Below are 14,912 nucleotides of genomic sequence, written 5' to 3'. Positions count from 1 at the left end.
TATTTAACCCCAAAGGGACCCAATGAAGGAGGGCTATTATCATCCCAATTTTACAGATGAGAAAATTGAGGCCCAGAGAGATCAGTAACTTTTCCAAGGTCACACAGTTATTAACCAGACTATAAACTCTGTGAGGGCAAGGCCACATTTGCCTTTTCACAGCTCCATGCCCAATGCCCAGGGCTGAGTTTGGCACACAGAATAAATGAGGTGGCAGAGCTGTGTGGGGGAAACCCACCTGGCAGGACTCATAATCATCCCACTTCATCTGCTTAACAATGGGGGAGGCAGGACTGTTTTCAGCTTGTAATCTATGAGGAGACTGAGACTCCGAGAAAGGGTCCGAAGGCCAAGTCACAGAGTGGCCAGTCAGCAAGGCCAGAATGAGAGCCCCGGTCTCTGGTCTCCCAGTCTCAGTCTCTCTGAAACAGTAGGTTCCCTTGTTCCATCCTGCAAGACTGCCATGAGTCTGGAAGAGCCGGAGAGAGGGGCCGTGGGCAGCAGCAGGAAGTGACTGCACACAGAGGCCACCCTAGCGTGGCATTGCTGAGGAGGCGTCCTGCCCAGAGGCAGCCCTCCCACCCAGGCCTGCACAGTCACAGCCCTGCCTCGCAGCCCAGGCTGACGGAGGGGCCCAGTCCATCCTCCTGGCTCTGTCACCGACAGGGATGCTTTGGGGACTTGCACAGAGGGCATCCAGGCTGGGTGGGGGGGGGGGGTGCCCAGGGAATTGGGATCCAGCCCTTGGCACCCAGATCCCTCTAGCTGAGGCTGCAATGACTCGAACCAAAATCCCCAGGCCTGGAGAGGGACACCACTACCCTGTGCACGTGGGTAGCCCTGGGAGAGGCCTGGCCTTCCAGTAGAAGCCTCCAAGGGGACTGTAAATGCGTGTGGCAAGTTCCAGCAGCCTGCGCCTCAGGAAGACATGGGCCACCTGGGAAGAGGCTGGTTCCGCCACTGCGAGGAGGGGCACACACGGGGGTGTGCTGGGGATGGCAGACCCTGGAGACAACCCTGAAACCTCCATGTTGGAGCAACGGGAGCTGATGTAATTCTTGGTCCCCTGAGGGATCAGGACAGAGGGACCCCAATGTGGCACAGGACAGTGGGAAAGGGAAAGAAAGCCTACGGTGAAGCAGCTAGGAGTGGGGCTTGGGTGGGAGGTGGCCCGGGGTGGAGCCTCGGTTTTCCGGTTTATTATTAGCTACGACTTTGGACAAGAGATCTGATCTCTCCGAACCTCGGTTTTCTCATCCGTAAAAAACTAGGACTTGGAACAGTGGCCTCACAGGGTGGCTGTGAGATTTTCAACAGCGTACATCAAGTGCTCAGCGTAGCGCCTGGTCCCTAGCAGCACGGTCAGTAGGGGGTAACTGTGAGCCGACGGATTCACTTTGTGCGGCATGTCTCAGTCCGGCCGTCCTGGAGGCCGAGGCTCTGTGCCCGGTCACTGCTGTGCCCAAAGTGCTGAGAATGGGCCTCGTAAGCGGGAGGCCCTGGATAAACGCCAGCAGAAGGAAAGAAAGAACGAATGAAGCGTGTGACGTCTCTGACATGCAAATCCCCTCACGCACACCAGGGAAGACCTGTCCCATGGCTTCCTTTCGCACTTGACATCAAGGATGGCGGCTCTTACCCTGTGGTTTTGACCTGCCCCCCGTCTGGCTGTGAACCAGGCTCACTCTGTGAGCAGCAGCCAAAGGGCCTTCTGTTGGTTCCTCAAATATGCCAGGCTGCCCCTGCCGAGTCACACAACCCCAGTGGACTCCTATTTATCCTGACAGTGTCAGCTCAGATGTCACTTCCTCGGGGAAGTCCTTCAAGCGCCCGGTTTTTGCACTCACAGAAGTCACATTCTTCCTTTCTAAGCACTACTCTCAGAGGGTAATTAAACACACCTCAGTATGACGATCACCATCTCATCCTCTGTAAGACCCCAATTTTGTACCTGGAGGGACAGTACTGGTTTGGGCCACCACTGAAGCCCCAGCACCTGGCCCAGGGCCTGCCCACAGATACTGTTTGTTGAATGAATGAACTGCCGCAGAGCCTGGCTGTGTGAAGCCCAGGCCCGCTGCCTGGCCCACCAAACGTACCACTGAGCACGTCGGGACTGATGTAGGCGGGGCTCCCCCTCTGGTCCTTCAGCAGGTCCCCCTCGCTCACGAGATGCTTCCCGAGGCAGAAGTTGGTGATGGTTATCCGATGTGTCCTGGGAGCAGGAGGCAGAGTGAACACAGCTTGGTGTCTGCACCCATGGGCGTCCCCGCTGTCCCCACCCCCCATCCTGGGAGCATCCTTTCCTGCTCCCCTGGCCTTCACTGCCGTCCCCATGGCTGCGTGGGGAGTGCCACTCGGGAGGTGACCACTGGCCCATCAGTCACCCTTGGTTGTCCCCTGCCGAGCTGACTGGCGGGGAGCTGAGTCCCTCCGACCAGGCGAGTGTTTCCTGGCTGCTCCCCTGTGCCCTGGCCGAGTCTCAGGGGTACAGCTCAGGGCTTGAACAACTGGTGGAGATTTCCCAAAACCACCTCACATGACATGCAGACTGGGAGTGACCAGAGACTCAGTTCAATTCCCTCACTGACATGCGAGGAAAAGCAACCCCAGCAGAGCTTTGAGGTCCACTCTCGGAGGCCACTTCTGTCCCCTGTGCTGAGCCATTTGGTCATCGCCTTTGTCATTACATCACTGACGGTGCTCAGAGCTAACGCTTGCTGAGCCTTGGTAAGTGCAGGCCCAGGTGCTGGATGGGGATGGTTTCCATTCACCCCTCACAACAGCTGAGATGAGGAGAACTTCTCACTGCCACACTTCACAGATGATGCAACAAAGGCACAGAGAAGTCAAGGGACTTGCCCAGGCTCACACAGCTAGCGGGCAGTGGAGCAGGATTTAAACCCAGGTCTGTCTGACCACAGAGCCTGTGCTCTGGACTGACACTGGCCGGCTGTACACTGTGTCCCTGGACAGTGCTCAGCCCCAGACTTTCCCTTCATTTCCTTCAAGGCTGACTCAGCCCTTGTCTTGTACTCCGGACTCTGCCCTGACCTGGAAACCCATATGCCCCATCTGAGAGAGTCCCAGGTGAGAGCAGCCTTGGGCCCTGATCCTTTTGAGGAGGCTCGTGGTGTGAACAAAGGAAGTGGCCCAGAGAGAAGGCCTTACAGCACACGTGGGGATGTGGGGGGTTGGGGAGCCCTCCAAGAGCCCAGGAAGGCTTCCTCGCCCCATGGAGAGGGCCAGTGAGGAAGGGGGGCCTCTCCACCCACAGACGCGGGCCACCTGCCCGGCCCCCATGTCAGCCAGTTGGCGGAGAAGTGGGAGGATGGCAGGAAGGGAAGCCCACGAGGGGCTTGGGTGCCTCTCAGGGGTGGGGAGGTCTCCCAGAGGCCTGGGGCGTGTGGGGCGGAGGGTGGAATTCCCCAGGAGCTGCGTCCAGGAGGCTCCAGGAGCCCTCAGCCGCCTGGGGGAATTCTGCTGGCAAAGGGCTTGGTGCAAAACAAAGGGCAGTCTGTCCCCTGCCATCCAAACAGAAACACGGTCTCTCACTCTCCATAGAGGCCGCCTGTCCGATGCCGCAGAAACCTGAGTGGCGGCCCCCAGGGCAGGTAGGGCCCGGGAGCACAGGCAGGGGGTCTTGACCAAGGACCACGACAAGGGGAGTGCTCCAATTCTGGGCTGCCGTATCAGTGCCCTGCACGCGGGAGTGTGCAGGCCTCTTGTCTGCAAGGTCCCCGCTGCGCAGAAGCTCTGCGTTTTCTCCCCTGCTCAGATGGCCACTGCCACTGGAGGCACGAGACACCAGGAGGAGGACGGCTCAGGGGAGAGTCTGGTGGACGTGGGAGCCAGACTCCCAGGTCCCAGTCCCAGCTCTGCCACTTCCTGGCTGTGTGATCTTGGACATGTTATTTAATCTCGTGCTAAACCTCATTTCCTCATCTGTGAAACAGGGAAAATATTAGCACCTATCTCCCAGAGCGGTGTTAGGATTCAGTAAGATAAGAAGGTAATCCCAGGGAAGCACGGCGCCCAGGACCTGGCTGGCTCGGATCAGCCCCTCATCCTCCAACGGGGGGCACATGCGGCAAAGGCTGCTGATGGGAGACCCCAGGACAGATGCCACTTCCGCGGCAGGGAGCGAGGTGCCGCATGGTGGCGACAGGCCCCAAAGTGCACATGCAGTGTGTGCCAGGCCCCCCTTGGCTCTGCTGGCAGGCTCCTCGGTGCTCTGTGCGCTCTGTGCATGGGGCAAGGCACGTGGGGCTCGAGGAAAACATGGCCCAGACTGCAGGGCTGGGCAGCAGGGCCGACCCAGCCTGGGCTGCTCTGCCCGCCGAGGATCCTGGAGCCTCCTCTCCCACGGGAAACCGCACGGTCAGCTCCAAGACCTCCTGAAGCCTGGCGATGCTCCGCGGCCTGCCACCACCGCCCAAGTCGGCTGGTGGCGCACAGATCCCTGGGAGTCCCAGACCCCCCAGGCTCATGCTGGCAGGCAGGGGTGAGGGCAGTGAGGGACGGAGGAGGTTGTTCTGTGTCAGCAGGCTTCGCTCCGTGTGAGTCACTCTCTAGCTATGGCCCTTTGGGCTACCACAGTGTTTTTCTCCTTTTCTAGGAACTTGGTGTGCAACTTCCCTACCCAAAAAGAAAGGAGGAAGGAGAAAGAACCCACAGCAAACCTCGCATAACCCCAAAAGGGGATTTCAGACTTCACCCCTTGCCTCTTACCCACAGCAGGGTGACCTTGTCATTGCAGCTGTTTCACAAGCACTTCTGCCTGTCCCCTCCCCTGGGGATGCTCCGTGCTGCGCGAGGAGCAGACGAAGGCCCACAGCTTGTCTGCCTGCCTCTGCAGCCAGACTTAGGGCCTGGCCTGACGGGTAGGGCAAGAAGGGGCTGGAGCTCCTCCAGGCTGACCCTCCACTTTGCAAGGAAGGGCAGGGTGTCCCTGGACACAGGTGGAGCAGGCCCTGGGTCTTCAGTGTGGTCTCTACACCACACCGCCCTGCCCCTTTCCAGCGCACCTACGACTCAAGGGAGAGGCAGCCAGAACCTCTGCTTGCCCCAAGACACAACAAGGGGGTTTATCAGATTAAAGGAAGTGCAGCCAAGATGCAGGGTCTGAATGAAGTGTTGGTGCCCTGCAATCTTAGGAAAACACACACATGCACGTGCATGCACACACAGACACAGACGAGACACACACAATCCTGATTATATTCCCCAAACCTAGGGGGCCTGGAGAAATGAGAGCCGGAAGCAAATCCACCACAGAGACAAAGAGGCCTGGAGAGCTGGTGTGGTCAGCAGGCAGCCCAACTGCACGTTCCCATAACAAGCCCTGGGATGCTCATTCAGAGCCAAGAGACGGCTGTGGCTGCGTGGATGGCTAGAGAGGACACGGGCTCTGCAGCCAGATGGACTCAGGTGCTCAAAAACTACACCCTCTCTTTGTGAGCAGTAACAGTGCAGAGCAGGATGGTGACTGGCCCAACATCCCACAGAAGGCCCAAGCCCGAGACTCCCAACAAGGAGACGACACGCTCTCAGGGCTGGGATGGCCAGTTTCCTCACCAGCCGCCCTCCTCCTGCAATCCAGAGCTGTGGCTGCACCACTGCTGGCCTTGCTGCTGGTGTCCACATCGGCCTCTCAACACACAGCAGGCCTCAGCGCCACGGGGAAGCGAGCGAGCTGGGCCCCCAGTCCCTGGCCGGTCGGGCAGGAGGATGCACGTATGATGGGCCAGACCCCGTCAGGCAGTTTCATGGCTCGGCCACTCTCTGCAAGGAGGTCTAATCTCCACTTTCATAGATGAGGAAATGGAAGCTCAGAGAAGCCCTGGTACCACAGCAGCTTCTCAAGACATGAATGAACTAATCAATGAATAAATCAGCAAACAAACAAACTCTTCCGGCCTCAAGGGTAAGTAAGAGGCAGTGCTGGGCTGGGAGCAGGTCAGACCCCCAAGTCCTGCTCTTCCCTGGCTTCCTGAACTCTCTCACGCGGCCAGTCAAGGGTCCCAGCTGCCCTGGAATTTCCGTTTCCTTCCCGCCTCCCTGTGGAGCCGACGGGTCAGGTTTTCATCACTTCACTCTCAGGCAGGCAAATACTTACTCATCCCACACAGGCTGACTCAGACAGTAGAGCCTCTGGCCCCTCCGGTGGCCCCCAGCCCTCTCTCTGCACGCTGGTCCTCAAAACAGTGCTATCTGCTCTCAGGCCATCGCCCCATCAGACTGTGAGCTCTGGGCACTGCCTGCCACAGCAGCAGTGGTGCTGGCAGAAGAGTGGAGCCAGCTGGGCCACTGATGGCAGCCCCCTCCCGATGGCTTCTCAGGCTGGCACCGCAGGGTCTGGGCCCCTGTGCCCCTCTCCCGAGGTCCCTCTCCCTGCAGCTTCTTTTCCTGCGACTGCTGTGGCTTTGGCCACTTCATAGGGACAATGGGCCCAGGAACCCTCCTGGGTGGGCAACCACATTACGGAACAGATCACCCCCCGCACAGCTTCTGCTGTGAGATTTGTGCTGCCTGCCACTTGCAAGCCCTCCAAATCACTTCAACTCCTGGACATGAGAGGGAGGTGAGAGAGGGGTGCCCTTCCCAGCCCTGCATTCCTGGGATTGTGGTGGCTCTCCTGTCAGTCCTGGGTCCCTGCACAGTTGGTGTCCCTCTACTGCTGCCCTAGATCACCTGGAGAGGCCCAGACCCTCTGCCTGAATGGGGTGATAGCCTGAGACAGGGGCCTTGCGTGATCTTCCTCTGCCACCTGGTTCACTGAGGATGCTGGACTGAGCCACCCAGATCCTCTCCAAGATGGAGACGCCCTCTCCCCGCTGCTGGGAGTGTTCTGACCGCTAGTGGCTGTATCCTTCCCTGGGAAGTTCCCTTAGCCAAGGCTATGCCCCACCCTGGGCAGAGTCTGCATTCAGTGGCTGGTCACCGTGGGGGTACAGGGCCATGCGCCCCCTTGCCTGGATTTGGAACATCTGAAGGGCTACCTGGCTCTCGAGTTTTCCAGCTGAGGCCCTGTCATGACTGCACTGCAGTTCAGCCTCTCTCTCTCTGCCCGGTGCCCCGCTCTCCCCTGAGAGCACCCCCAGTAAACCTCCTGCATACCCATCTCAGAGTCTGTCTCCTGGGAACCTGACCTCCGACAGGGCCTCCTTTGGCTCATCTGTCACTTCTTCTCCCACCTGTTCATTTCTTTCTTTCTTTTTTTACTGAGGAAGATTTGCCCTGAGCTAATGTCTGTTGCCAATCTTCCTTTATTTTGTATGTGGGACGCCATCCCAGCATGGCCATAAATGGTGTAGATCGGCTCCTGGGGAATGAACTTAGGCCACCGAAGCAGAGCTTGCCAAACTTAACCACTATGCTCCTGGGGCTGGCCCCTGTCCACTTCTTCTAGTCATTTTCTGAGCACCCACTAGGCATGAACCAGGGAGGACTTCTGAGATCCTTCCCAGAGCTCCCTTCTCGGGACCCTTGAGGCTCCCCTTAGCAAGCACCATGTTCCCAGGTGGCAAGAGGCGGAAGCAGCCATCCCATCCTCCACCCCATGGGATTCCTGGGGGAATTGGGCTGTTTTGAGTCAGAGTCCTCATGGGGACACCGCAGGGCGCTGGGTAGTGGCAGCATGTAGCCTGTGCCAACCCCAAGGTTACAGCATGAAAGAAGAAAAGTGAATCTTACCTCTTATTGAGCACCATGTTCCCAAGCTTCAGGTCTCTGTGCACAATGTTTTTCTGGAAAACAACAGGCACGTGGTTTGTACCCTGAAGGTGAGAGCCGGGATGGGCCCAGCCTGTAAGATGTGGGCTTTCCAGGTGTTGGGAAGGAAGGAAAAAGCTCTGTGACATGTCCCTTTAGGCTTGGGCCTGGATTTGTAAGCCACAGACAGGTCAGGACCATTCTAAGGCCTCATAACCATGTGTACCAACGGGGTGAAAGGTGACCCCGGCAGTCTCTGCCCACCCAGGGCAGTTTGCCCAGCTCTCTCTCCCCTCGCGCCAACATCCAATGGGGAAAACCACTCCTCTCTCTGCCTTTATCAAACATCAAACCAAAAAACCCCCAAGCACCCTGCCTGGATCTGAGGTCAGAGATGAACTCTCATGGTTCTGGTGACCAAGTAATGCGGGCTCAGCCTGCAGGAGCTGTGTGCCTGGAAGAGGCCCAGGCTCTCCTAACCTGGACCTCGGGGTATGGGACACTCCAAACCTCGGAAAAGCTCAGAGATGGACTGTGGCTGCCACTGGTGGCTATCTCACAGTTGTCATCCGAGCTGGGAGACCACAGTTTAGCCTCTTGACTGATGGGGGATTACCGTGCTGGGCTCTGCCATGCTGCCCGGGCAGCCCACACAGGAGCACGGGCTGAGGCCTGCAGCATGTGCCTCATCTGTGTACTGTCAGCCGGCTACTTTCCTTCAGGACACTCTCAGGGGCAAAGCACACCCGAGTAAGGTGAGACTGAGCTGCTTCTGCTGAGCAGCAGCAAGAAGGGTGGCTTTCTGCGGCACATGGGGCCCAGGATGCTCCCAGGCCAGAGGAGGAGGGCGCTACGAGGGGCCGAGCTCACCTGGTGCAGGGCTTCCACCACGCGCACCACGTCGTAGAAGATCACTACAGTCTCCCGCTCGCTGAGCCTCTTCTCCTTGATGACGTAGTGCTGCAGGTTGATGAGGTCGGCCGTCTTGTCGCTGAAGTCGTGTGCACAGAGGCAGTCGAGGACGAGGCAGATGCGCTTCTTCATCTTCTTAACCATTCGGCTGGATTCTGTGTCCTCAACAATCTCACAGGTGCGGTCCTGGGAGGCAAGGGACAGACTAGGCTTGGCTGCGGGCACAGCAGGGCCAGGGCCAGGGCCAGGGCCTCTCCCCTGGAGGTGGATACACAAACCAATGAGAGAGCCTGGAACAAGCCTGCATGTGTGCGGGCGGTGGAGGCCTGGGGCCTGGGCAGCAGGGAACATGGGGCTGCTAAGCAATGCTCAGCTTCTAGTGTACCAATGCCAGGCCCGGCCAGGGGCTGAGGTATGCAGCTCCAGTTCAGGCTTCATGCTTTGATCCTAATGCAAATGTTCAGATACGGCCTGGGCATTTAAAGCCAAAGGGCCCTCTGAGCCAAGGGTGCAGGTAGCAAACCCAGGGCTCTGGGGCCTCTCTCCTCCACGGCACTCTCAGGGATTCCAGCAACAATCAATGTAAACTTCCTCCCAATGTGCAAGATGGTGCAAGTGGTCTGTGTGTCTAAGACAACTGCTTTCATTTGGAAGCAGGACTTGTGGGCAGCCACGTAAGAACACAGCTCTGGGCCCTGACAGCTGGGTCTGGGCCCCAGCTCTACCTCATGCTAGCTGTGGGACCCAGGGCAGTTCCCCCAACCCGTGCAAACCACTGGGTCCTCATCTGTAAAGGGAGCTGGCAACCCCTACCTCACAGGTTGCTGAGAATAAGATGACCCATGCTAAGTGCTCAGTTTGGCCCCAGCCAGGGCTCAGTAAGTGGGTACTGAGTGCTACCACCACCACGGCTGCAAGCTCTGGACTAATTTTCCTTGTTGAAAAAGGACTTCCAGTGAGACAAAAACCAGGGACAACACAGGGACTTTTATCCTGTTAGCTCGAAGAAGCCCTCGGTGTCACCCCCAGCAGACTGACAGTTGCCTCTGGGGAACTCCTAGGGACTGAATACCCATGTTTCTCCTTAACAGCAGGATTGCACGTCTTATGCTCTCTTCCTCAGAGGCCAGCACAGTGTCTGGCACACAGAGTGACTCTAGAAATACTTCTTATCACCCAGGTTCTCTTATCAAAATGACAGGCCAAGCTCTGGAAGTAACCAGAGAGGAAATACTAAGAAATCCCAATCACCCTCAGTTTGACCTCATGTTTAAGGGAAACTCTCCCATTTTCAGAGTTGCCTCTAATTGCACATCTAAGAATAAAGCCCTCGGTGGGGTGTATGCGTGGGGTGGGAAGCGTTTTCCATTTATGTCACTTCAGGAAATCGAGCCAACAAGGAGCTCTTATTGCCTGAAATAACGACAACGGTGACCAGAGGCAGCTCGGTGCTTCATACTCTCTCACTCATCCTCCCCACCCCTTACGAGGAAGGCACTATTGTCATTACCCCATTTACAGATGACGAGTCTGAGGCTTGGGACCTGAAGTGACCTGCCTGAGGTCATACAACCTGAATCAGGACTGCTGGTTCCAAAACCCGTGTGCCCTCCCTGCACCGCGCTGCCTCTTGAGCACCAGGTCCATCCTCGCGAGAGTGGGCCCTGGCCAGCAGACCTGGCTGAGGCTCCAGAAGCTCTGCCAGGGGAGGCCTAAGCAGGAGTCCCCCCAGGCACGCTGAACCAGTTCTTCATTTCTGGAGACACACTGCAGTCCTGCCCTGAGGAGAGCTCTTTTCAGGGGACAAGTTGCTAATTGGTACCTTTCTTAAGGGACCTGGAACAACTGAGCATGGGGCTCAGGGACACCTATGAACTGAAATGCCTGGGCAGGAAAAAGGACTGCTGGCACCAAAAACAACCACAGAGATCTACAGGTGGCCCAAATGCCCAGTCTTCCTCATTTCCTTCCCTTCCAGCGGGGCCTGGCCCACAACTAGAAAGAGCTCTTGTGTCTTTAAATAACTTCCTGCTTTTCTTTTATCTTGGAAAAGTGGCTCTTCAAAGAAAGCCTGCAAGATGCAAACTCTGTGCATTCTGCTGGGCTGTGACCATCACAGCAGGAGTGCTGGAGCAGCTAGCAGGATCCCAGCCTGACCCCCAGCCCTCCCAGCGTGCAGGGAGACTAGGGGGCTGCATGGGTGAGCTGCTCACAGTACAGATGTGGCCCCAGCAAGTGCCAGTCCTGGGAGCCAGGCAGGGTGTGGGGCCAGGGGGAAGGGGCACAGGCAGCCCCCTCTGCCACTCACCTGAAAGAGCCCATGGTGGTGAACCACGCCATCCTGCGTGTGGAGGAGGGAAAGCAGAGAGTACTCGGTGTGTAACAGCATCTTGCCTTGCCTCTCCTCCTGGCTTTCTATTCCTTGGTCCCCCCTCTCCTCAAGGGTAAGGATCTTTAGGAGGGCACACACACAAAAAAAACAAAAACCCAAAAACCTTACTTTACAAAGCAGAATGACTAGAACGGGCAAAGAAGGGGTTCATGTTCTACCATGCGACACTTGCACACACTCACACGTGCTCGTACGAAGTGAAAGTTTCTCTTAATGTGACGGCAATGTAATTTATGCACAGACAAGCTCTTTAAACCAGGAGTTGTTCAGAGCGAGACTGTGTGAACTGACTGCTTCCTGGGAAGAGACAGCGATACTCCTGTTCACAAGTGGTGTAGGTATGAAGGTGGAGAGGAGGGCGGAGCCGGGCTGGCAGGATGGTCCCTGGGTCCCCAGCCTCCCTCAACCCTGATGCCTCACTTACCTTCAGCTGATAGAAGTCATCCGTGCCATCTTTCCTAGCCAAACACTGCACAATGCTTGGCACCGGTGAGTTGCCCAGACGGGGACCTATGGCACAGAGAGCCACCAGCTTACTTTTCAGAGGCCCTGTCTATGGTGGTGCCATGTCACCAATTGGTCTTTTGGCTAGATCTTCTCTTCAGGAGGGCACCACGGATCACATCCACTGAACTCACCCCTCAGCCTCCTGGTGGAGAGTTCTCAAGGTTTCCCCTCCACAAATGGAGGAGTAAGTGTGCATCGGCCTGAGGTACACCTGGCTTTTACAGGCACATTTCCCAAAGAGAGGGGTGTTCGATGGTGGGTGCATGCTGGAATTGCTGGGGAGCACGTGTTAAAAAAAGAGATCCCAGCTGCAACCTGGAGCCTCTGAATCAGCAACTCCAGGGAGAGGGCGCAGGAGGCGACAGCGTTAACAGGCTCCCCTTGTGGTCTGATACAGCCACCCGGCCCCTGTCCAGTACCAGCTTTTGGGAGTTTCTATACTTCTGGAGATGTACACTGCTCATTGTCCTGTGACAGCACTCTGCCATAGCTTTCAGAGCACAAATAAGATAATGTCACAGTGCTATTGTACTGCTAAAAACCTTAACAGTGTTCCACTGCTCTTAATGTATAAGCGAAACTCCTTTTTTGGCCTCCAAGGTCTTGCATGATTTGGTTCCTGTCCACCTTTCCGATTGCTTCCCCACTCCCCTGACCATACTCCAGCTACACTGGGCTCTTATTCCTAAGATTTTAAGCCCTTTCCTGTCTCTGGGCCTTTGCACTTGCTGCTCCTTCTGTCTGGAATGCTTTTCTCCTGCTTTTCACATGGCTGGCTCCTTCTCATCCTCGGTGGTCAGCTCAAATGTCACTTCCTCACACAGACCCTCCCCTGTCTACACTATCTCTAGGCCCTTCTGACTCTCACATCATCTTGTTTACTTTCATCGAGGCACTTACCGCCCCCGGTGAGGATCTTGTATATTGTTTACTGTTTCTTTTTCCAACTACAGTCGTGTGTCACTTAACGATAGGGATGAGTTTTAAGAAATGTGTCGTTAGGGATTCTGTCATTGTGCAAACATCACAGAATGTAGTTACACAAACCTAGATGGTATAGCCTACTACACACCTAGCCTATACGGTGCTAATCTTTTGGGACCACTGTCATATACGTAGTCTACGTTGGCAGAAACGTTGTTATGCAGCACTTGAGCATAGAATGTGAAGACCAGTGAGGGCAGGAGCTCGTCTGTCTCTTTCACCGCTGCATCCCTGCACACGGCACAGACGCGGCACACAGTAGGCATCAATAACCCTCTGCTGCATGACTGGAGGTGGAACTGTCCTGTGCCCATAAGTCCAAGACGTTGTCCCAAAGCAAAACTCACACCCAGACTCTGGCTGCTAGGAGAGTTGGGGTCCTCAAAGCCCACTCCACCTGCAACCCTGAGCACAAGTAATCTGGATTTGCCAGGCCTCTGACATCACTCAGAAAGGCCCCGCTGCTCCTCTGGACCACTGGGAACACCCAACTCTACAGGATTTCTCTGCCAATTTCACAAGAAGTTTGGGGGGGCTATACCAAATGCTTTGTGAAATTAACCATGCCTTCCCAGAATGGTCATAGAAGTGCCTTGGATGAGGGACCTTCTAACACAGCTTGAGTAAGTCCTGTGGGCGACATCCTGGGGGCAACTACAGGATTCTCTGGGGGAAGAGACAGTCTAGTTCTCAGCTGAGACTGATTTAAGGCTGATCAGCTACAACAAAATGACACCTCTTGGAACAGAGTGACCTAAGGCTCCAGATCTTCCACAGGCACAAACAGACTACATGTAAAGTGGCGAAACTAGGTCCAGGCTGAGGGTTGGTCAGGATCCCACGCTGGTGGGTGTGGCACTGTGCGTGTCCACAGATCAGAATGCACACCAGTGCACCTGCCCCAGCTCCCAGCCCCCCCACTCACCCTGTGGTCAGAGGCTTACCCAGGATGAACGGTCCAGCTCTCTTTGCATTATTTCCGGAAATCCCACTTCCTAGAGCCTTCGCCCTGGCTGACGTTTCCCCAGCTCCTCTGTCTGATGCTCTCCGCTTCATTCTCAGCTCTAGACGAGAGAGAAAGATCCTTCTCACTGAGCGAGTCAGCGAGTTTCCTTATGCTAACCCAGCCTGCGAGTCTCTGACTCAGGGATGCGTCACATAGCTGCCGCTGCTGCTCCTGCTGCCACCTCCTCCCCCTCCCAGAGGAGCATCCAAGGTGCCCAGTGACAAAGAACCACGGCTCCTCGACTTGGGACTAAGCAGGACTATAGGTGGATGTACTTTAGGGAGACTTTCCCAAGTGAGGGCTTCCTCCCAAATACCAACAGCCCCGTGGTCCGAGCTGCTGGTTCATGGGTCCCACGGAACCCCCACTGATCTGCTCTCTGGGGGTGGCGGGGAGCGGGCCCTGGGAAATGGCACGGTGAGCATGAGGCCCAGGGCTGCTTCTGCCCATGACATGTGAGGATGACTGCCCTGGGGAGCTCCTCTCAAACTCTCCTTAACTCACAGAGCCTCTGAGATGGAAGAGCCCCCCAAAGTTGTCAATGGGGGGGTTACTCTCTCTTCCCTCTCTATTTTCACATTTTTCTTTAATTACTTTAAAAATATATATATTGTACATTTAAGAGCCAGTTAAAAGACACCAGTGGAGATTGCTGAGCACTTTGATTTGCCTGGTGATCCTTATCTGCTCCAGAGTTAAAATGAAAGGTGACATTAACCTCTAGACATGGATAAAAAACCCAAAAAAGAGTTGCTCCCTCTAGCTCTCTATAGTTAACACCTCAGGAAAGCAGTGTCCTGGAGGTGGGGCAAGGAAACAGATGTACACAGTGAGTCCCACACAGGGAAGGTGGAGGGTCAGAGGGATGCTCAGGGATGGCCGCTGCCCAAACCCAAGGAGAGGTCCCTGGCCCAGTGTGGCTGAGGGGTCACAGGGAAAACTTCTCTGAGGAGGTGACACAGGAGTGGGCTGGGCAAGGGGCAAGGTCATCCCAGGCAGATGGACCCAGGTGAGCAAACGCACACAGGTAAGAAATGGCACATAAGCAACATAAGCAGCTGCTGTTGGAGTGTGCGGCGCGAGGCAGGGAGTGGCGAGAGGTGACCCAGACCTAGAGGGCCTCACGGCCACGTCAGGAGTGTGGCCTTCATTCTTCCACAAAGGGCTCGGGAACACTGAACCCTAAACTTCTGTATGTTTTCTTCAAACAAAAGTAATTGACATTCCCTGCAGAAACATTAGAAAATACAAATATGCAAAAATGGAAAATAAGGTACCCACAATCTCACCACCCTGAAGTATTGGCTGTCAACGTTCAAGCAGACTTTCCCGTGTGGGTGTCTGTCTGCGTGTGCACTTATGTACAGTTTTCATTATTACAGAAATTTCGACCACACT

General features: G+C 55.9%; 1 protein-coding gene across 2 annotated transcripts in view; it reads right to left on the bottom strand.

The window, feature by feature from the left end:
• Positions 1–14,912, bottom strand: part of STK40 (serine/threonine kinase 40) — a 41,881-nt gene that overhangs the window by 7,206 nt on the left and 19,763 nt on the right. For both annotated transcript variants that reach the window (XM_014840137.3, XM_044770355.2), the window contains exons 2-7: positions 13,453–13,572; positions 11,442–11,527; positions 10,934–11,077; positions 8,584–8,811; positions 7,696–7,748; positions 2,100–2,215 (exon numbers count right to left, since the gene is read on the bottom strand). In XM_014840137.3, coding sequence (XP_014695623.1) covers positions 2,100–2,215; positions 7,696–7,748; positions 8,584–8,811; positions 10,934–11,077; positions 11,442–11,527; positions 13,453–13,564 — 739 coding nt within the window. In that variant the 5' untranslated portion in view covers positions 13,565–13,572. The remainder of the gene's footprint in view (positions 1–2,099; positions 2,216–7,695; positions 7,749–8,583; positions 8,812–10,933; positions 11,078–11,441; positions 11,528–13,452; positions 13,573–14,912) is intronic.

This window comes from Equus asinus, chromosome 5, assembly GCF_041296235.1.
Source record: "Equus asinus isolate D_3611 breed Donkey chromosome 5, EquAss-T2T_v2, whole genome shotgun sequence".
NCBI classification, from domain to species: Eukaryota; Metazoa; Chordata; class Mammalia; order Perissodactyla; family Equidae; genus Equus; species Equus asinus.
This window is presented reverse-complemented; position numbering and strand designations above follow the sequence as displayed.